General features: G+C 40.1%; 1 protein-coding gene across 2 annotated transcripts in view; it reads right to left on the bottom strand.

Annotated features, from left to right (window-relative positions):
- CEP170B (centrosomal protein 170B) overlaps positions 1-24,066 on the bottom strand; it is an 88,020-nt gene that overhangs the window by 24,736 nt on the left and 39,218 nt on the right. For both annotated transcript variants that reach the window (XM_073570494.1, XM_073570500.1), the window contains exons 3-11: positions 16,945-17,034; positions 15,524-15,602; positions 14,724-14,782; positions 13,336-13,477; positions 9,274-9,387; positions 5,184-5,657; positions 3,503-4,275; positions 2,645-2,824; positions 2,419-2,554 (exon numbers count right to left, since the gene is read on the bottom strand). In XM_073570494.1, coding sequence (XP_073426595.1) covers positions 2,419-2,554; positions 2,645-2,824; positions 3,503-4,275; positions 5,184-5,657; positions 9,274-9,387; positions 13,336-13,477; positions 14,724-14,782; positions 15,524-15,602; positions 16,945-17,034 — 2,047 coding nt within the window. The remainder of the gene's footprint in view (positions 1-2,418; positions 2,555-2,644; positions 2,825-3,502; positions 4,276-5,183; positions 5,658-9,273; positions 9,388-13,335; positions 13,478-14,723; positions 14,783-15,523; positions 15,603-16,944; positions 17,035-24,066) is intronic.

The raw sequence follows: 24,066 nt of genomic DNA, 5'->3' as shown, positions 1-24,066 counted from the left end.
ATGATTTTTTTATTTTCACGCCCGAGCGTTATAAACTTCTGTGAAGCACTGGGGGGTTCAAAGTGCTCACCACACATCTAGATAAGTTTCTGAGGGGATCTAGTTTCAAAAATGGGGTCACTTGTGGGGGGTTTCCACTGTTTAGGTACATCAGGGGCTCTCCAAAGGCAACATGACACCGCAGACCATTCCATCAAAGTCTGCATTCCAAAACGTCACTACTTCCCTTCCGAGCCCTGACGTGTGCCCATACAGTAGTTTACTCCCACATATGGGGTATCAGCGTACTCAGGAGAAATTGGACCCCAAAAGTTGTTGTCCAATTTGTCCTGTTACCCTTGGGAAAATAAAAAATTTGGGGACTAAAAGATCATGTTTGTGGAAAAAATATGATTTTTTTATTTTCACGCCCGGGCATTATAAACTTCTGTGAAGCCCTTGGGGGTTCAAAGTGCTCACCACACACCTAAATAAGCTCCTTCGGGGGGGTCTAGTTTCCAAAATGGTGTCATTTGTGGGGGAGTTTCCACTGTTTAGGCACATCAGGGGTTTTCCAAACGCGGCATGGTGTCCAATCCCAATTCCAGCCAAAAAAGTCAAATGGCACTGCTTCCCTTCCGAGCTCTGCTATGCGCCCAAATAGCGGTTTACCCCCACATATGGGGTATCAGCGTACTCAGGATAAATTGCACAATAACTTTTGGGGTCCTGTTACCCTTGGAAAAATAAAAATTGAGGGTGAAAAATCATTTTTGTGGAAAAAATATGATTTTTTAATTGTACGGCTGTACGTTATAAACTTCTGTGAAGCCCTTGTGGGTTCAAAGTTCTCACCACATATCTAGATAAGTTCCTTGGGGGTCTAGTTTCCAAAATGGGGTCACTTGTGGGGGGTTTCCACTGTTTAGGTACATCAGGGTATCTCCAAACATGACATGGCGTCCGATCTGAATTCCAGCCAATTTTGCATTGAAAAAGTCAAACAGCGCTCCTTCCCTTCTGAGCTCTGCCATGCGCCGAAACAGTGGTTCCCCCCACATATCAGGTATCAGCGTACTCAGGACAAACTGCACAATAACTTTTGCAGTCCAATTTCTCCTGTTACCCTTGGTAAAATAAAAAAAATGGACCTGAAGTAATTTTTTTGTGAATAAAAAAAAAAAAATGAACATTTAACTTTTTAACATTCAAAAAATTCCTGTGAAGCACCTGAAGGGTTAATAAACTTCTTGAATATGGTTTTGAGCACCTTGAGGGGTGCAGTTTTTAGAGTGGTGTCACTTTTGGGTATTTTCTATATATAGACCCCTCAAAGTGACTTCAAATGTGATGTGGTCTGTAAAAATAAAATGGTGTTGCAAAAATGAGAAATCGCTGGTCAACCTTTAACCTTTATAACTTCCAAAATTGTGCTGATGTAAAGTAAACATATGTGAAATGTTACTTATTAAGTTTTGTGTGTGCCATATCTCTGTGATTTAAGGGCATAAAAATTCAAAGTTGGAAAAAATTTTCTCCAAATTTCGTTTTTTTTCACAAATAAACGCAAGTTATTTGAATGAAATTTTACCACTAACATGAAGTACAATGTGTTTCAAGAAAACAGTGTCAGAATCACTGGGATCCATGGAAGCGTTTCAGAATTATTACCTCATAAAGGGACAGTGGTCAGAATTGTAAAAATTGGCCCGGTCATGAACGTGCAAACCACCCTTGGGGGTTAAGGGGTTAAACTTTCAGGACCATTGAGGGAACTATCACAATCACCATTGTCCACAATAGTTTCTTAAGGCTAGACTGACAAAAATTCTTCTAAAAAACAACAAGACAAAACACTGTAGACCTTCCTAAAGAAGAGGTGAAACTTAAAGTGTTTTTTCCTCATCATTGACCTTCAGGAGTGTACCGGTCCCCTACCTCTGGGCATCAAACTTGTCAGGGGGGCACTGTGGTACTGAGTAATTTGCAGTTTGGACCAGCTGCATGGTCTGAACTGTGTGCTCTCTGATGTTGCAAGCCGAGGGAGTTTTGGATCTGCAGCACTAGAAGAGCACAGAGGCTCTGAAGCTGGCAACTCAATCAAACAGGCCAGCTCCAGCAAGCCCTTGTAAGCGCTACTCTACTTACCTAGGAGACCGGCCACCACTGATAGGCAAAGAGCAGTATGCAGTTAAATTAAAAATCCCTCCATACAAGCTAACTGTAAAGCATCTTGTTTGTACAAGCATTTAGCTTTTTATAAGCATTTATGAGGTTGAAAAAACCTTAACCAAAACTCTAATAGTGATCTCAATGTATTTTGTGAAACGTATAAAAATGGTATTTTCTAATGTGGCAGACAGGTCTTTGGCTACATGGATCCAGTACATGTTCCCAACCTAAACTACATTCTTGTACTAAAGGTCTGAGCAAACTTACCATCATTTACCAGCAGTCCAGATTTTTGTCCATCTAGCGGAGAAGTTGGTGAGGCATCAGGATAACTGTCAGCAAGACTTGCCCATCTGGAAACCCATTTTTGCCCACCTCTACTGGAGCCAGATGATTTTCCAGCCTGCAAACATTTATAACTGGAGTTAGAAGAAGAACTATCTTCACATAGAAGAACAAGAACGTCTCATGGAAGGGCGATTCTTGTGCTTACCTGGACATCAGCCAGAGGTTCAATATTCGTTTTGACAGGGTGGCTTGTCGACAGAATTACAGCCTTGTGATTCATTATGTTCTCATTTAATGAGTTTTCTTCCGTTTCTAATTTGATGACTGGTCTGTAAATTGATGAAGAAATTTTGGAATACTCCTCGGGTTCAAAGACGCCAAATACCTACATGTGACAATAGGATAATTATTCACCATGATCTTAATTATGTTTTTATGCTTCTTTTATCCTCATCCTCGTGGTTATACAGAGTTTAGTAACTATAATTATCATTATAAAAATCTAATTTATACAATTTACCACTTTTCAGTTACACATTTTTACATTGTAGTAGAAACTCCAAGATCTGAAATTATAAATGGATAAACACTTTGTATGATCAGTAACTTGAAAAATGTTGTATCTCTTCCTTTATAGGTTATACTTGGAATTGCAGGTAAAGTGAAAGGGATTGACCCACGATCTAATGTGCATGGGGGCAACTCAACTCTTCCCAATAGAAAAAGTCAGGGAAAAGATGGATTAGGAATGTTGGATTCCAACATGCCTGATCCTTTGCTCTGATAGAAGTTGCCACCCTTTCCCCACAGAGAGTTGAGCATGCATGTGAATGGGCAGATTTAGACCAAGACCATTGCTTCCCCAATACTTGAGAGAAGCAATTGATTTGTTTGAATGGGGATGTTATATCTCAGTATGCCTCCCCAATTTGGAATATTGCAGGGACTGTATTTTAGTATGTAAGAAATATTTATTTGAAACAATAGGATGTAAAACATCTGTACCAATCTAATTTTCTCTTATCTAAGAAAGAGAGAAAAAAAGATGAATCTTCACTTTTACCTGATCTATCATTTTACGAGCCTCTTCAACCTCCTTATCTTGATTCTCTGTTTCAATAGTATACGTCCCAGCATCGCTCAGGCTGTCTTCCTCTTCAGCTTTCTTTACCCTCATTGGTCTACATTCAGGAGGTGGTGTTACACATCGAGGAGCCGAAGGCTCCATTATGGAGGATTGTACTTGTTGCTTTGCTGGTGGTATAACTACTGAGGATAACGCCAACATCATAGGTTTTTCTACCGAGTCTCTTGAAACCTCCGCTTGCTCCCGCAGATACTCGGCCACAAACTCTTGAGCAAGCTTGGATTTCTTTCCAATGCTACCAAAGCTTTTCACCGGAGGTTTAGCCGTAACAGGGCCTGCAGTGTTTATTCGATCCTCAGTCTTTTCTCTTCGGAATGAATTGGATCTCTGTGGGAAAGAAGAATTTACTAGTGGTTTTGGAACCACAGGGACTGTGGTTGTTCCATTAGTGGTTAGCTTTTCAGCAGCTAGAACACCTTTCCTTTTGTCATTTTTGCCTTTGCTGGCAGGGTCAGCTTCATTTTGTGAAGAGTTTGCACTGTGTGTGAACGACTGAGACCTCTTTTTCCGAGGTGCATCGTCGTCAAAGAATTCTATAACGAATGCTTGCTGATTGTGCAGCAGCTCTTCAGGTTCCCTCTTTATCTGCCGTTGAAGCTTGATATGGTCAGACTGTACATTCTCCTTCTCAGGAACAGGTCCTGGTGGATCTTCTGAATCACTCTGCGTACCATCTTCATGTCGGTTACCTGAAACAATGGATAGAAGACATCATACAATCACCAGATTATTGTATTGTTTCATCAGAGATGGTTTTTCTCTTGCATTGACTGTTTTAGTATTGTGCAGTGGCTATTCAAAAGAGAGACTGTCCATGTAATGCAAAGATGGCTCAAGCCCACCATAATGGAAGCTACATTAAGGCAATGTTCAGACAGAATTTTTTGCACCGCTCACAAATTGTTGTTTTCTTCTAAACACCAGTAATCAGGAAAAGAAAAACACTTAAGAGAAAAGACTTTTGCTATGAACAGTAAAGTGTATTTCACATAAAATAGAAAGTTTTCCATGTGTTTTTAAGTGGTCTTTGAGGAGGATTTTTAAGTTGATCAGCTCACACAAAAAAAACTTCCTAAAAAAAGCCTGTGTGAATATAACCTTACATAGTGTCTTTCTTCTTAGGTGGGTTCCAAGTACTGGATCTGTGACTTCCAACACATAGACAGAGTTGTCTTATATGATCTCTACAAGACTGAGCATTTTAGTTTTGCTCCCATCTACTAGCTGGTATGTCATCTACCAGATGGACCGGTGGAGCCAAGATATCAGGCCGCATTAGCTTACAAAATCTGTTTTCATGTTAAATGGCACAATTATCCAACAGTGAAGTCACAGAGGTGACTCAATAAGATTAGGAGTCGCTAGGGAGTGACCGCCAGGTCATATGCCCCATGTCTGAAGTCAAATGAACTGAACCAACAGGACACTCTGCCGTGGACAGCATATTTCGAGACAGGACTAGGAAGGTGATCTGAATCTTCATTATTGGGTGAAGACTAGCTTTAACCTGAAGACAAAAACTAAATAAAAATCCATACAGAAAAAAAAAACCTGCCCAAAAGACCTACAATCACATCATTCCAGTCATCCAACTTACCTTTGAGAATCCTATTGTGAATGGGAAGGTCACTTTTCGTACTGTAGACGTCTTCCCCAGGAGACGGCCTTCTTACTAAACTTGGATCATTTTGAACCAACCAGTCAGCTACTTTATTTTCAACAGATATCATTTCACTGGGGCCCATTTCCTTCCCTACTGCCTTCCTCTGTCTCATAGAGAACTTAGTTACGTGGTCCTTAATCTTTATCCTCCCAGGTCGACAGTCATCAAACTCAATGGTGAAAGAGGCATGGCTCTGCATCACAGGGGGTGTAATGGTATCTGTGTCTTTAGTAGGGATTTCATGGACTTGGGTCTCTGGAGATTTGGCTGGTTGCTGAAAGTCTTTTGTAGGAATTTCAAAGTAGCTGGGTTCTCTCCGGAATGAGTAGAGCGATTGGTCAGTAGGATCTCTGTAGCCTAAGCTTTCATTAATTTCTTCTTCGTTTTGAGATAATTCTTTTGGCCGATCTAAAACATCATAGAAAAATAACGGTATGTAAATAAAAAAGCATTTCCAACAACATTTCATCATATAACAAGGAACATTTTTCTGTTAAACGATAGAAGTCAAAATGCATCATAGGACCATGGTTAGCTCAAAAGATTATACTCAATATTGATCTTCAGGATCGCACCATCCCCGAGCTTTCTAGCTTCCTGAAAGTGGCAGTGCACTCCCGATTGATTAACAGTTTGGACCAGCGGCATGATTGAACCGCTGGTCTGAAATGTGTGCTCGCAGATGCTGCAAACGCAGCAAGCTTTGCCTCTGCAGTATTGGAAAAGTACAAGGTGACGTTAGCTGACCAGATTCAGCGATCTCACCATGTTAGAAGCAGCGCTTACAAGCTCTTTCAGCCTTCTGTAAAGAGCTGCCCTTCATGCCTAGGAAATCAGCCACCGCTGATACACACTGAAGAGGTTACTGGGACAAGGAGCAATAACCAATAACCTTAAAAATCTCTTTTGTTATTGAGAACAAAGAGGATTTTTTAGAGAAAAGCAAAATCACAACTTTTTAGGTTTCTACAAGCAATTTGCAATTTTAACCATAAATAATTCTGATAAAACGGCTTTCAAGGAACAGGGAATAGGAACTGGTGCAATGCATTAAGAAAAAAATACCTCCAGTCTCCTGGACTTCCAAATGGTTCCATGTGAAATAAGAGGCATATGGTGGTATGGTGTAAGGTATCTTACATCTGACATATACGGTATTCACAAATTGTCAGAAAAATACATAGAATGCTATTTTTGCATAATTGGAGGCCTGAATCGATAAACATCACCCAGAGTTGCAGATTCTTGAGCCCAATACAAAATCAGTAACAGCACCCCACGCCTGTAACATGCCATGTGTAATGCAAGTGCTTTCTTATCTAGCAGAGAGGTCTTTTGGCGCCAGGTATGAGCACGAGTCTGGTACCTTTCCAACCTCTACTCCCTCGTTGACAGCCTCTGGTGGCAGCTTATCTCCTTTCAGACTAGGGCATGTCGAGATATTGAAATTCAACTTGTACAATCATTGTTTCCCCCCAACATGTGCTGTCAGGAAACCACATTCGACAGTGTGCTGACCACCTAAAGGGGCATCACAACCTCAAATTATGCCATGTATGAAGTAGGACCAAACAGCAGTAATCCTCCCAACAAATAAAATAAAGGAAGCCTTGCGTTACTGGCAGACAACAAAGCTTTTGTTTATTGGATTACTTTCCTAGTCACCTGCAGTAAATGGGAGAAAGATAAACTTTGGTTTTACAAAGCAAATTTCACAGATCAAAAGAACATATTGCTGTGAAACAAAAAGTAGGAATAAGTATAGTGTACATAACAACATACACCAAGGTGAACCAGTGTAGTAAATGGGAACCTGGGCATAAAAAATAACTATTGACAGGAGCCAACAATGATCCCAACAACAGGCACAATCAGCTAACTACAAGATATTAGCTAGTAGATACTCTGAGTGTCCCTGCTGCAGAACCTCTGTAAAATGGAGACCGGGCTTCAAGAAACTAATCTGTAACTATCATGCAGACAGATCTTTGTTTTATAGAAAGAGGTTCTGCAGCAGATGAACTACATATAAATACAGTACAATGCCCTTGCAGTTGCAGACCCTCTTGTTGAGAGGATCATTAGGTCAATTAAATTCTTTCTGCAAAACTCCTGACTTGAACTCCACAGTTTTATTTATGCCCATGGGGTGTCGATTTGGGCACCTGATCTGTGCATTAATGAAACAGGACTAGCTCAGGGGTTATCATCGTGTGTATATTTTGGGGGCCAGACGAAATGGATCTCCACTGTAGATCCCTCTGCTTTTTGGCAACTGATTCTAACACTGCAATTAACACACATTGTATTGATTGACTGACTGATGTAATCAATATGCAGGAGGAATTTCCTATTGGAAATTCCCTTCAATATAATCAGTCTGATGAATTGGTTTTCTGCTACAGAAGGACTGAGGGTGTGGAAAGCACCCAGCTACCGTTTCTTTTGGAAAAGACCCAATACGTAAAACATAAAACCTATAATGACTCAAGATAACAAGCTATGCAGTAATTTACAAAGCAGGGATTAAGAAAACTTGTCGAGTTAAAAAGCAAAAATTAGAAGAGTTAAGAGCCCAACGCAAATTATTAAACCACCATGAATCAATGCTTCAATATGTAAGAGGTTCCGTTTTTGATGCGCGGCCCGTAATATTTGACTCAATACCCAAATGTCGCCTTGACATTCAGACCGTAAATGTGAGGAGGAGCAGAGCTTTATGAAGAGTTACCTAGTGTAGCCGTTACAGTATCTCAATGGGTGTACAGACTTGATGGTTTCACGCAGCATTGAGGTACAGAGCTTGGCAGCTATGCATCAGCAACAATCCCATAGTGCAATTCAGAATAACTCACAGTAGGTGGTGGCATGACTTAGTAGGCTAACTCATTACTGCCTCTCTTTATCCAGGGCACCTTGGCTATGATATGGGCAAAAAGCCGAAATTTGATTGCAACCACTTGCATGCACTATACATGAGCTACCTTCAGCAGAACAACAGTGCAGAGCAGGTCCACTGCTTAAGCTGTAATACCTTGATGGGGTTCAGAGAAACCAGTTCTTTCAGCAGGCCCAACTTCAACCATGGTTTCACCCTCACTGGTGTAACCCAGGACAGATGTGCCAATGAGTGACTATGAGATGAGCTAAACCACTTCTATCTATACATTTTGCACCTAGCTAGAAAGGGGCATGTGAGGAGCAATGCTCAGTGTCTGAACCTGTGACCTCTGCCCTGGTAGCGCTTGCTTAATGGCTTCTTAGTGGCACAGTATATAAAATCGTTTCTGACATTTGCAAGAGCAAACATATGAGCATAAGTAACGAAATAGGACATAAAGTAGAATAAGATAGCAAAAGCCACCAGTGACCTCATTGGTGGTCTACAGTACAATACGAGGATACATTTTGTAGGAAAGGAGTCCTCATTAATGCATCCCCTATACAAGCACTGTTACAGAGACAGTGTCCTTTAAGGAATTCTAAGGGGGCAAAATTTTAAAAAATGCAGTGGGACTGCTAACACTGAAGCCTTCAGGCTGGGCGCCCTGAATCTCCAGTTGGATGGCATCACGTTAAACTGCGTCAACATGACCCTCATACAGTTGGACCCAGTGGTTGGCTCTATTTCCCACCACTCTCCTTCCTGTAGGCATACAAAAAGTCAGTATCCTAGCGCAGGCGGCACAATGACTTACTGCATTGCGCCGCCTAGGTCAGCTCATTCTATATGTGGAGGTCTCGGGTCACTCAGATTAGATTTATTGTTTTGTGGGGGGTTTCAAAAAGGTGGTATTTTTACTCTTAGAAAGTGCACTCAGGAGCATCATTACTTCTTATTTGGACACAAAGAAAGCAATAGTACTTTCTAAAGGGATTACTCAGGAGACATTTTTTTTTGTTTCCATATTTTACTCATGGGGCATTATTATTCGGTCTATTATTGGGTTAGGGGACACAATACTTGCCTTGCCCCAGGCACTGACAACTCATGCTATGCCACTATTATAAAAGACTTCCTTACCAGAATAGTGATCTTCTGGCCTCCGACCTTCATGTTGCTCATGCATGTTATTATCATCATCATCTCCCCACCAAGATGGCTGACCATAAAGAGGTGTGCGATAGATAGAAGATTCTAAGGAAATAAAGTCATCAGGTTATGTAATATGGTCAGATTGTTCTGAATGTCTGTCACCAGCATACATAAACATTATAAATACTTGTATTGACACAATCTGATAATATAGGCCACCATATAGAATGTGGGGGTTGACTTTGGTCCACCTAATAAACATTTTAGTGTGATCTCACATGCTGTACAGTCCATATCTTCTGATAATGGCTGCTTACCATTCAATGATGGAAAAATTAAAGACTGTGCCAAAAGATGTTTTTTTGTATATGTTACCCCAACTATGAAAACACCTCAAAAATCTAAAGACAATCCATTACATAGTTGCCAACAGTCCAAAATTTGCAGGACTGTCCAGAATTTGCAGAAACAATCCTGGGAAGTTTAGGCATATCCCTATTCAAAAAAGGGATGTATTTTTGTAATACCCACCAAAAGAATGGGTGTTCTAGCTCAGGATGGGATGTTATTAAACGCCCTTCTTGCATCAGCCAAGATAATGGCAAGCTATTCCCAGTGTCCCAAATTGCAGTGCACATGCCAGACTATGTCGAAAAGTGACACAGTGGTATTACCTTGCAGATATTCCACATAGATGTTGTCCAAGTTTTCAAACACATGTTAAAGGATTACAAAAACATGGCTGCCTTCTTCCAAAAACAGCGTAACACGCCTATCCATAGGTTGTGTGCGGTATTGCAGCTCAGCTCCATTTACTTCAAGCTGAACTGCAATGGTAGTCAAAACTTAACCCCCTTTACCTTCCAGTCTGGTCAAACTCAGTGCCCAAACAACGAGCTTAAAAAGGACCTGTCACAAGTGCATAAGTGGGCTTTTTTTTCTCGTATTGTATTACTGCTGCTCCCCTTTGTTTTTAAAATTCGCCATATGGTTCGTGGGATACAGGACTTTTTATTTAGTGCTAAGTATTATGGGCTTTACAAGGTGGTATGGCTCACAGGTTCCTCTGAGGCGTGTCCTTAGGCTGTTTTGCATTATTATCCTGTGAGCCATGCCTACTTGATAAAGACCATAAAAAATTAGCTCTAAATAATAATGCCCATATCTATGGAACCATATGGGTTTAAACTGAAACAAAAAGCAGAATACTCGGGTGAGCGGCAGGAATAAAATTAGAGCCAAACCTGGCCTCTTTTGACCTAGACACAGGTTTTCTTTAAAGGTAAGTGGGTTGGACGTAGGAATAATTAAGGTTTCTATAGTAAAATGGCTACATAGATGTGACCTGTTCTAATAATGGTCTTCATAGATGTAGGACATATCCATAGGGATCTATATCTATGATTCCATTCAGTTGTCAGAGGCACAACCACTACAACCCCTTACCCCTCCCTCCCATGCATCTACTATCTTGGAGGATGTTAATTTTAGAGTACCGTATATTAGGAAATTAAAGCATATTTAGTTTTTTGTGGATGTTCCCCATAATATTTTTAGCTAACATATTTGCAATTACCAAAAAGAGGCAATACGAGGACTTAATATTTCCGGTCCCCTGAACTGAGAATTAGTGCAGGGTCTTTCGGGATCAGTAAACCTTGTATGATTTTGAATTGGGCCAGGTTTCTTCTCTGCTGTTTTTTATGGTCCTTAGGTGCACCCTGGAACCCTTGATTCAGAGAAATATATTTATATATAATATATACCCTTTATGTCTGCATTTACCCCTTTAATTATCGAGGACCCTTTAGGTCTGCATTTTTGGTATGCTTGACCCAATTGGGAGCATTTAGGTTGGTGGTCAGCAGCCATTAAATGATTATACAGCTCTGGCAAAAATTAAGAGACCACCACATCAAAACCCTGTCATGGGCAGCCCATTCTCCAGATCTGAGCCCCATTGAAAACCTCTGGAATGTAATCAAGAGTAAGATGGATAGTCACAAGCCATCAAAGAAGAACTGCTTACATTTTTGCGCCAGAAGCAGTGTGAAAGACTGGTGGCAAGAATGCGAAGACGCATGAAAGCTGTTTTTAAAAATCATGGTTATTCCACAAAATATTGATTTCTGAACACTTCCTGAGTTAAAACATTAGTATTGTTATTTCTAAATTATTATGATCTCGTTTTCTTAGCATTATTAGAAGTCTGAAAGCACTGTTGTTTTTTTTAATTTTAACCACTTTTCTTTGTCAGAAAAAAAATACAAAATTTAGTGCTTGGAAATTCGGAGACAAGTTGTCAGAAGTTTATAGAATAAAAGAACAATTTACATTTTACTCAAAAATATACCTATAAAGAAAAAAAAAAAATCAGACAAACTGAACATTTGGAAGTGGTCTCTTAATTTTTGCCAGAGCTGTAGATCAGCTACATAGAAGACAAGTAGTTTAATAGCCTGTTTACAACACAGGTCAACTGCACTTTCAAGCACACAGAGCGATTGTTAATAAGATTGTTCTGTGCACATAGGTTGTCATTGTTCTCGACAGCACATGTGTTGTTTATACAAGACGATTATTTTTAAGCAAGTCAAAAGATTATTTCACCCAATGAACGAGCCTGTTTACACTGCATGATTATCAGAAAGAGAGCGTTTCTTGGAGCACTTGTTCCCGATTATCAGCCAGTGTAAATGCAGATTGTGGTGATATTGTCTATGTAGATTAATGTACCATATATACCCGTGCATAAGCCGACCCCCCTAATTTTGCCACAAAAAACTGGGAAAACTTATTGACTCGCGTATAAGTCTAGGGTGGAAAATGCAGCAGCTACTGGTAAATTTCAAAAATAAAAATAGATACCAATAAAAGTAAAATTAATTGAGACATCAGTAGGTTAAATGTTTTTGAATATCCATATTGAATCAGGAGCCCCATATAATGCTCCATACAATTCATAATGGGCCTCATAAGATGCTCCATACAAAATGCAGCCCATATAATGCTGCACAAAGGTTAATAATGCCCTGATAAGATGCTCCATAGAATAATATTCCTCATATAATGCTCTATAAAGGTTACGGCCCCATAAGATGCTCCATAGAATAATATGCCCCATATAATGCTCCATAAAGGTTATGGCCCCAGAAGATGCTCCATAGATTATGCCCCAATAAGAGGATTCCTAGATTATGCCACCAATAAGATGCTCTATAGATTATGCCCCAATAAGATGCTCCATAGATTATGCCCCATTAAGATGATTCATAGATTATGCCCTCATATGCTGCTCCACAGAATATGCCCCCATATGCTGCTCCATAGACTATGCCCCCATATAATATGCCCCCATAAGATGCTCCATATATTATGCCCCTATATGCTGCTCCTGCAAAAAAAATGCCATACTCACATCTCCTGCTCAGGACTCGGCACCTGAGATATTCATCTATCCGGGGTCCATCGCTGCTCAAGGCTGTCTGCCGCTTCCTGTGTCAGGGACTGTTCAGCCAGCAGAGGGCACGGTGCGCACTAACCACATCACCGCGCCCTCTGCTGCCTAAACTTCACTGACACAGGATGCAGCAGACAGCGGTGAGCAGCGATGGACCCGAGACAGGTGAATATCGCTATACTTACCCCCTCCTGGCGCGGTCTCTGCAGCCCCGCTTCTCCACGGTCTCCCTTCCTGCCTTCAGCGGTCACGTGGCACCGCTCATTACACTCATGAATATACGCATATTCATGAGTTTAATGAGCAGTGCCACGTGACCGCTGAAGACAGGAAGGGAGACCGTGGAGAAGTGGGGGGGGCTGCAGAGACCACGCCAGGGGGGTCAGTATGATCGCTGACATCCCCGCTCCCCCGCCGACCCCCAGGTATATGACTCGTGTATAAGCCGAGATGGGGACTTTCAGCCCCAAAAAATGGGCTGAAAATCTCGGCTTATACACGAGTATATATGGTATATAATATTTGATAGACAGATCTTAGGGGCTCAAACCACCCAAAAAGGCAAACATAAGTAAAGACATAAGACGTACCAATCTGTGGCGCTTTCTTGTCAGTCTTTTCCTGTTTTCCTGGCGTTGAATCCACTTGGGGTAGTTGTTCCTTGACATGCTCTGGTCTTGACGATACTGCCGTCTTTAAACTCATCTGAAGTTGGCTGGTATATTTTTCGTGCTGTAGATAAAAGATTATATAGTGGAATGCCTTTTTAATAATTTATAAAAACTATTTGCCATAAGTGTAGTTTGCCTTTTGGATATCCGAATTACAGAACATAGTTAAAAGTGGTTTTCCGGGGGCTTAAAGGGGATCTGCCAGCATATTACAATACAGGCTGCATATAGTTTAAAAGAAAAAAAAAAAAAAAAAAGGTTGGGGTTGCTTTCACATTTGGAGAGGCTGTTGTGCTTACGGTGAACATCTGTGCTTGGATGGCTGCAAAATGATTTATGAATGTTTTCCCAACTGACAATACACCCTGACTCATAAAATGCTCAATATAATGTTAGCTTTATACACAAATTCTGACATGGATATTCAAAGTAAGTACACCAATCTCCACAGATCTAGGATCCATTTAATAATGTGTGGTAGTTTGGATTGTGAAACCTAAAGACAGATTTGCTTTAAATATTGATGATCAATGATCAATATTGCAGCTCAGCCCTATTGCTGATCAGTTGGGGTCCCGTGTACTTCCACCTTTCAAAAAATGGTGGTTTATTCTGAGGAAACTATTAGCACTTAAGTTCAGGAACATATAGAAATTGGTGGGATTTGGGTGCAGTGACCACCATTCGTCATGACCACCAATGACCAATAGAGGGGCTTTAGATTTGTCGTTGGGCCTAAAACTGAAGTTAAGAAACAACTATGGAGAATGGACCCTGAAAAATGTTTCTTCTCGCATAAAGTCTGTGAGATGTCAGGTGAAGATGGCCAAGAATACATCTTTCCTAATGATCATCAGTTCTTCATCTTTTTAAAGGACCCCCATACACATTAAACTAAAGTCAAGTTAAGCTGCGGTTATTGGTGGAATCAGACAACGGTCTAATGTATATGGGGGCCTACAGACTCTTCTCCAACAGATGACGTCGGAAGGATCCACCATGTAGGATTTCCACTGGCTTTTCCTTTACTTCTCCAGGAGATCAGCCGCCCCAGATTCCTCGCTCATAAAAAACACAGTAGCACTCGGCTGTGCAGAATGTTCCCGTGTACAGAGGAGATGGGAGGGATGGTGGCTCAACCAACAACTAACTAATTGTTATGGAGGACTCTATGCCTTGGTTTCATAACTCCCCAGATTTACATATTTCAGAACTAGTTTTCTTTTCCCAATCTAATCAATCGATATAATTAGTTTTCAGACTTGGTTAAGTTCTTTTGTACTAAGATTAGTTATGTAATTACCGACCTTTAATGCCTCCTCTGGGACCTTATGCTGAATCTGTTCCAACACGTACATATTAAAATGTATGGAGGTAGATAAGGAAACGCAGTCAACACCAGGACTCGTCCATTAATGACGAATGGCCAACACCCCAGAAACCAAAATATAGACACAAACTCTGAAAAGAGACACTGAAGCATGGATCAATCTCGCTTCCCCTAATCTGAGCATTGTCATCTCTGTTTCCAGCATACTCAATTGGTCACATTGTGAGAGGCATTGAATTAATGACAGTCCCTATTCCTACAATTTAGGCATTTTCTTTCACCCTTGTAGAGTCTGTACATTGATCACACTGAACAGGGTCACCCTGCCAATGTTGGGATGGTTTTATGGTTTTTTAATCAAAAACAGTGTTTACTAAGAACTCTGTTATTTAAATGCTCTTTTGCTTTTCTGACTTATAGGGTATATGATTATTTTGTGTCTTACATAGTTTGTAGTTGGTTATCATGGAGACACATAGGTCTTCGTGGGAGCTGTGGACAATACACTATTCACTGCTTTATCAATAGTACTAGATGCATTAGATCGATAGTCTTCCAGCCCCATTTTGTGTTAATGTAGGCTCATTCTGTATCTAGGACTCGATCCTGATCTTAATGCTTTCCTGCAGAAATCAGAAAAGCTCTCAGAAATTCTCCTGACTCACGTGGCTGTGGAGTCTCTAATCTGCTTTCCAGTGACCTTGCACAAACCGCCTGCCAACAGAAAGAACTGAGCCAGAAACCCAGCTGTTAGTGCAAGAATTTACAAAAGGATATCATAGCCAAAGCGAATGACATCATTGAGTTTAAGAGTTATGTATTTCTGGTCCGGAATCCTCACGTCATTCACAAATGTCTGTAAAAGAGAAAGGAGAAATGTCTTTATTAATGAAAAATTTGTAGCAATCCAAACAATAAACCATCTTGGGGTTATTGGTCTTATCCGTACTTAAAGAGATTTTCTGATTTCGGAAAACCTCAGTCCTCGGGCAGTTTGTTTTAAAAGAAAAACATAGCTTTACTCCCCCTCCCCAGGTCCAGAGCAAAGTCTCTGCTGCTGCTCCGAGTGTAGGTTTTTGTCTGTAGCTCTGATGTCACATCCTCAAAATTCATGCGCTCTGGCTATTCCACCTCCCCACCATTGAGTGTCAGCTTTCTACTTCTGCACTGATGTGCTGATCTTAGCAGTCACTAACGTCTTGCTAAAGTTTTGATAAAATCACACTTTTATCTGCTGCAGCTCTTCTAATCTTCTTGATTTACAGAAAAAGATGTCAATCAATGTTGCAGGTGAAGTTAAAAAAGCTCAACGCTGAGAAGACTAGAAGAGCTGCAGCAGATAAAATAGTAACTTTATCAAAACTTTAGCAAGAAGCCAAGGTAGTGACTGCTAAAATCAGTGTATCAGGCACAATTTTAAAGGGGTTTTCCCTTGAACAAGGTTAATTTTAGTCAACATTTTAATCAATAGATCTTGGAATAATAATAAGTTCCACAATTTTATGTGTTTAAATAAAATGTTCCTGTGCTGAGATAACCTTATAAATGTGTCCCTACTGTGTAATGGCGGCATCTGAAGGTCCAGGGACATGGTCTGATCATACCACAGCTCCTGGGGAGGGAAGGAAGCAAAGTGTGCGGAGGCTGTGATTTTACTATATACTGCAATACATTGTGCAATAAAAAAGGTTATCGCTCTTGGAAGGAAGGGAGGGGGAAAAAAAAGCAACAAAAATTATAAAATAAAAAATCGACTGCTTATGGGAAGGAGTTAAAAACATGGGTACCAGGCGCTGCAGCACTGATGAATATGACTGCCCGCACCTCGTGCAGCTGTTGAAGTTTTAATATGTCCGGCCAGACATTAAATACCACGGCAGAGACTTTTTTTGTTATTTCTAATCTAACCTTGTACACCTATTTTGACCCAATCTATCATTGAAGAAAAGTTTTAATCCATAGGTTTTTTGGTCTATTAAACCTTAAAGGAATAACAATAAGATAAGAAAATAAGGGGTAGCAGGATTTATAGGGGATGGGATGTGGGGACTTTAATAATTAAAAAAAAAAATGAATAAATGCAAAATGTGAAATATAATATTAAAAAAACGGTTTTGCATGATCTGTATAATCTGGTGAAAAGTATACTTAGAGTATTGAAAACAAGTTTGTAATATAGCACGCAATCACAAATTTACCCCATTGAGGCTCCCGAGGTCCTTCACGCGATGCTCGTCTTTCTCGCCGTCATAGTTGATGACGGCGTGCTGTTTATCCACACTGCGGGACTAAGAAGACACAGATCTATAATTTTCTGCAGACTACGAACATTCATCAAATCTAAGACTTGTAGGAAAACGGTAAATCGAATGAATCTCAGAAATTAATCTCTAATCCGATTATTCCCAGTGAACGAGTGCAAATCAAATAAAGGTTCTTAACCTACAGACTGAGTGTAAAGATAAGTCTACTTCTGCTTACTGTGCGCTGGTGAACTAACAATGGGGGACATGAATCATGAATTTGGGCAATGTTTGGGGGTGGAATTTGCTCATTTTTTTCTGACACTTTTTTTTTTCTATGCGTTTGCTTCATAGCCGTCAGTTGTCTTTCCTGTTGGGAAAAGTGTTGGTTGTTTGGTGGCAGCATCCCAGACTTATAATTAATAACTTTTGAAAATTTTTGGCACAAACTACTGGCTGAAAAATGCCATAAAAGAACAATAAATGATAAATTTCCCCAATGGCATTTTTGACACTCAGTCTGTACCAGTACCAAGGAGTCGGACAAAGTGAAATGGAATGATTGATCCACCATTATAAGAAAAGTTTGCCAAAAGAAACAGCACCACCCTTGTTCATAGGCTGTCACTGGTATTGCAGTAGCAAGCATAGCACAGCATAATAAGCGCAATGTGCTGTACTGCATTATTAGTGCAATCAGATCCCAGACAAAACTGTTCATAGTACAATCTACTATACTGACAACTGCACAAATTTTCATTAACCGGGTAACCCTAATCCTTGGCATCAGGCAATTCTAACAGGTAAATAAATGGTACCTTTATTTTCCTTTGGTTTTTGGATCAAGGCAGTTCCACTATGGGAATGGAGTACTAGGTCATTCACAAAGCTCTGATTCTTAGGCTATGTTCACACTCTGTGATTTTGCAGCGAGGTTTATTTTGACGCAAATTTTAAGCTACATTTTACAGTACCAGCAAAGTCTATGAGATTTCAGAAATCTCATGCACGCACACACTGGTTTTATTTTCCTGACCAAGCAGCATGTCACTTCTGTTAGCGTTTTTTTCTGTGTAGCTGCAGCATTTTTTCACCCATAGGAAACCGTGGGTACGAGCAAAAATACAGCAAAAAAAACCCCCAAAAAACAGGTATTGCTGCGTTTTTGGTGCAAAAACGTAAAGGACGTTAAATCCTGCTTTTTTTTGAGCCACTAAACTTTATCAAAATGCACAGGAGACAACAAAAAAATGCAGCGGCAAAACCTGCTTTTTTGTAAGCAGCTTCTTTTATTGCCAAGAGAGCAGGCTTCGCTTGCGTAAAAAAAAAAAAAAAAACGCAGCAAAAAAAGCAACTTGTGAACATAGTCTTTGACCTCATTCAGACATCCGTTATTTTTTTCGCATGAGAAAAAATAGGATTTTTTTTCGGTCCGAGTTTAGTCCGTATTTCTTGTACGTGAAAAAGTTAAAAAAAAAAAAAAAAAAAAAAAAAAAAAAAAACCCTATTCTTTTTCTATCTAGCAGTTAATGAAAATCAGACCACACTCAGAGGTCACCCAAGTGCTGCCCAATTTCTTCATGGACCGATAGGCTTTGAACACACGTTGCTTTTTTGCTCAGTTTTCCTTCCATAGTCAAAACCTGCTCTCTTGGCAGTATTGAAGCTGCTTACAAAAAGCAGGTTTTGCTGAGTTTTTTGCTGCATTTTTATTGTCTCTTGTGCATGTTGACAAAAGTTTAGTGGCCCCTAAAAAAAGCAAGATTTAGCTTCTTTAGGTCTTTGCACCAAAAATGCCGCAAAACCTGCCAGCTGCATTTTTTGCACTTACCCATTTTTTCCTATGGGTGAAAAAAACACTGCCAAATAAGCTGAAAAAAAAAAAAAAACGCTTGATGAAGTGACATGCTGCAGTTTTCAAAAAACGCAGCAGTTTTCCGAATCAGTCGGGAAAATAAAACCAATGAGTGCATGAGATTTCTGGAAGCTCATAGAGTTTGCTGGTATTGTAAAGCGCAGCTTAAAATTTGCATTAAAAAAAAACAATTGCTGCAAAACGCGACGTGTGAACACAGCTATAGACTTGCATTGTTCATTTTGATGCCACTCGCGGAACAATATCAAACATGTCATCATGATTTTGGACGGGTCAGTGAAAAGTCAAGGCCATATAAACAACCCCATTCACTGTTATAGTTACGAGGGCTATATAAAAAAAGCAGAGGTCTGAACCAGCCCCTAAAGAGGAAGTCTTAGTCCCCTGATGCTCAGAAACACATCTAAAGCTAATCTCTAAGTAATTTAAAATCGTGTACTTGCGGATGATCTGGATTAAAGAGGACCCGTGACCAGGTTACAAAAATATGGCCATTTTGCTCTTATTTTATTTCCGCTTCTCCTCAAAGTATTCTGTTTTTTGTTCCTTCAAAATCCGCTATCTGCAGACCGGATATAACTTCAAGAGAAATGTGCTGTCTTCCAGGTGCAAAAATTAAAGATGTGTCTGACAGGATATCAGGACTCTTCAGACCTACAGATGACTACCCATTCCTGCTACTACATGTGGGGACAAATGACACCGCAAGAAACGACCTGGAAACCATCTACAGAGACTTTGAAGACTTAGGCAAGAAAGTGAAAGAACTGGGAGCGCAGGTGGTCTTCTCTTCCATCCTCCCAGTGGATGGCCATGGAACAAGGAGGTGGAATAAGATTCTGCAGGTGAACAACTGGCTACGTCGATGGTGCCGTCAGCAACGATTTGGATTTCTGGATCACGGAGTGAACTACTTATACGATGGACTACTTGCTAGAGATGGGGTGCACCTTACGAAGACTGGAAAGCAGGTATTTGGAAGTCGCCTTGCTACACTTGTAAGGAGAGCTTTAAACTAGAACAACATGGGAAGGGAAGCAAAAGACCAGAAAAAGCCATACACCTGACAAATGCTACTGAGAACTCTGCTATTAGAAGTGGAAAGGAAGAACAAAGACGAAAGAATCTAATTAAAAAAAATATTGGAGAAAGAGAAACCAATCACAAACTAAAATGTTTCTATACTAATGCACAAAGCATGGGCAACAAACAAGGAGAATTGGAACTACTAACACAGGAAAAGAAATATGATGTCATTGGAATCACTGAAACTTGGTGGGACAATACACATGATTGGAATACAAGACTAGAAGGATACAACTTATTTGCAAGAAACAGACTTGATAAACGAGGAGGGGGTGTCGCATTGTATGTTAGAAATGCGTATATCTGCACAGAGATTGAAGCTTCAGAGACTGGGAGTTCTGTGGAAACTGTTTGGGTAAGAATACAAGGACAGAACAATGGAAAGGACACCATTGTAGGCATTTACTACAGGCCGCCTGTGCAAGCTGAAGATATGGATGAACTCTTTATGCATCAAATGGCCAAGTTCTCCAAAAAATATGACATAGTTGTCATGGGAGATTTCAACTATCCAGACATTTGTTGGGAATCTCTCTCAGGCAAAACTAACAGGTCAAGGAAATTCTTATCCTCTAATGCTGACAACTTTATCTTCCAAAAGGTAAGGGAGAAAACAAGGGGAACTGCTACCTTGGATCTAATCCTTATAAACAGGGAGGAAATGGTTGAGGAGGTAAAAGTGGCTGGGACCCTAGGAGGTAGCGACCATGCTATTTTAGAATTTTGGATAACTAGAGGCGGAAGACCTGTGAAGACTCAGACGTCAAGGTTAGATTTCAGAAAGGCAGATTTTAAGGGATTCAGAAAGAGAATTGGAGGGATCCAATGGCTGGATATCCTTAAAGACAAAAATGTCCAGGAAGGATGGGAAATCTTGAAAAATGAAATTCTCAAAGCACAGTTGTTAACAATTCCGAAAAGAGGGAAGAATAGGAAGCATTTAAGGAAACCAGGATGGATGAACACAGAACTTAAGCACATGCTAAAAAGGAAGCAAAAAATGTTTATAAAATGGAAAGAAGGAGGCATATCTAAAGAAGAATATAATGCTGTCTGCAGAACCTGCAAGGCACAAATCAGATTAGCTAAAGCTGAAAATGAATTGAGGCTTGCAAGAGATGTCAAAAGCAATAATAAAGGATTTTGGGGATATGTCAAAAGTAAAAGAAAAGTCAAAGATGCTATAGGATTTTTACAGGATGAAAATGATGAAATGGTAAGACAGGATGTTGAGAAGGCTGAACTTTTAAATTCCTATTTTGCATCTGTTTTCTCTCAGAAAGGAAATGTAACATCAACTGTTATTCACTGTCCTATTAAGGGAATAGAAGAATCCAGGATATCTATAAACAGAAAGATAGTGAGGAAACACTTAGCTAACCTAAATGTATTCAAGTCTCCAGGTCCAGATGAATTACACCCCAGAGTACTGAAGGAGATAGCAGAAGAAATTTTTGAACCCCTCTCCATAATCTTTGAAAATTCTTGGAGAACAGGAGAAGTGCCAGAAGACTGGAGAAGAGCAAATGTTGTTCCTATCTTCAAAAAGGGGAAGAAGGTGGACCCAGGCAACTATAGGCCGGTGAGTCTGACTTCTATACCAGGAAAGATCTTTGAACAAATTATTAAACAACATGTATGTCAATACCTGGATAAGAATGAAGTGATTAAACAGAGTCAGCATGGGTTTGTAACTAATAAGTCATGTCAGACTAATTTAATTTCCTTCTATGATGGTATTACTGATTGGGTGGATCAAGGAAATGCTGTAGATATAGTATATCTTGACTTCAGCAAAGCATTTGACAAAGTCTCTCATACAATCCTTATTGAAAAAATGACTAAGTATGGAATGGACAAGGCAACTGTTAGGTGGATTCATAACTGGCTTAGTGATCGGACCCAAAGAGTGGTCGTAAATGGCTGCACATCCAGTTGGAAGAATGTCTCAAGTGGGGTACCACAGGGCTCTGTCCTGGGCCCTGTATTGTTCAACATCTTTATCAACGATTTAGATGAAGGAATTGAGGGTAAACTGATTAAATTTGCTGATGACACAAAGCTAGGAGGGATAGCTAATACTAGAGAAGAGAGAGAGAGGATTCAAAAAGATTTAAATAAACTGGAGAAGTGGGCAGCAACTAACAGAATGGTTTTTAACAGGGAGAAATGCAAAGTACTACATCTGGGCAATAAAAATGAAAAAAGCATATATAGAATGGGAGGAATAGGGCTAAGTGACAGCACATGTGAAAAAGACTTGGGTATACTAATAGATCACAGACTGAATATGAGTCAACAGTGTGATGCAGCAGCAAAAAAGGCAAATGCAATTCTAGGATGTATTAACAGAAGCATACAGTCTAGATCACGTGAAGTAATCATTTCCCTCTACTCCTCTTTGGTCAGACCTCATCTGGAATATTGTGTCCAATTTTGGGCACCACATTTTAAAAAAGACATCAACAAACTGGAGCAAGTTCAGAAAAGAGCGACCAGAATGGTGACCGGTCTGCAAACCCTGTCTTATGAGGAAAGGTTGCAGGATTTGGGAATGTTTAGTTTGCAAAAGAGAAGACTGAGAGGAGACTTAATAGCTGTCTACAAATATATAAAGGGCTGTCACATTGTAGAAGGATCAACTTTATTCTCATTTGCACAAGGAAAGACTAGAAGCAATGGGATGAAGCTGAATGGGAGGAGACACAGATTAGATATTAGAAAAAACTTTTTGACAGTTAGAGTGATCAATGAGTGGAACAGGCTGCCACGAGAAGTGGTGAGTTCTCCTTCAATGGAAGTCTTCAAACAGAGGCTGGACAGACATCTAACTGGGATGATTTAGCGAATCCTGCTTTGAGCAGGGGGTTGGACCAGATGGCCCAGGAGGTCCCTTCCAACTCTACGATTCTATGATTCTATGATTCATTATACGGTTCCAGAGATGTGGGCTAATTTTTATGGCCTTTACAAGGAGGCATGGCTCACAGGGTGAATATGCAGAGCAGCCTAAAGACACGCCCCAGAGGATCTCGTGAGCCACGCCCCTTTGGCAAAGACAACAATTAGCACTAAACGGAAAGGTCCATATCTCTGGAACTGTACTGCGGATTTTTAAAAAACAAAAACCAGATTAAATCAGGGGAGATGGGATAAAAACTGGACACATTAGACCTGATGACAGGTCCTCTTTAAGTTGCAGACCCCGTGTTCCTTGTTTGGGCGGTGAATTTCAATAGACTTGGAATATAATACAATTACCGTCAGTTCCCTTGACGTAATCGTCTTAGTACATACTTTAAATTCCTGTAAACCAACATTTCTGAGAAACAGTATTTTAGTCATACATCTCTAGGCAGAAGAACAACTGAGTGTTTCTATCGCCATTGTCAACAGCGTGCGACCCTATATAAGGTCCAATCGGTGCCAACAGGTTTAGATTACGTAGGGGACAGAAGAGGGGATCTGTCCCCAAAATGTACAATGTGAACTACATACATTATGAAATGCATCCTTGACTTTGTGTGCCTGATGTATTTACTTTGAAAAAAACTTATGTTGACACGGCTATATAATTCTGGAATTAAAATGAGTATTATGTGGACGCATTTTAATTTTAGGTGTGGAAACTTTCAAAAAGGAATATACAACCTGGTGTTGGACATATGAATTCACCAATTTGTGCCATAGTCCCTTAATTACGGTAATATAATTTATATGGTAGTAACGCAGTTTACATTTTAAATAATTAAGGTTTGAATCCAAATCTTCGCACATAGTGTACTGCTACCCTCTCTGGAACACATACGGCCAATCTAATATGAAATTCCAAAATAAGTACACCAGCCTCATCAGATCCATCGCACTTTTTATTGTCAAATCTGGTGAAATAAATTTTTTTTTTTTTTGGGGGGGGGGGGGGTTCATGAAGGAATGAGAGGGGAATGGTACAACGCTGAATTTCTAACATATAAAACTACTAAGTTATACCTCATAAGATTTAGTATTTTTTAAGCCAAAGACCAATGAGGAGAGCTGACAGGTCCTGCTTAAAGGGTTTTTTCAGGAATACATGGTAATGGAAGGTAATTGTGTCTTGTCCTAAGGTGCTGGCT

The sequence above is a fragment of the Dendrobates tinctorius genome, unplaced genomic scaffold, assembly GCF_039654945.1.
Source record: "Dendrobates tinctorius isolate UK_male_01 unplaced genomic scaffold, ASM3965494v1 ptg000006l, whole genome shotgun sequence".
NCBI lineage: Eukaryota > Metazoa > Chordata > Amphibia > Anura > Dendrobatidae > Dendrobates > Dendrobates tinctorius.
This window is presented reverse-complemented; position numbering and strand designations above follow the sequence as displayed.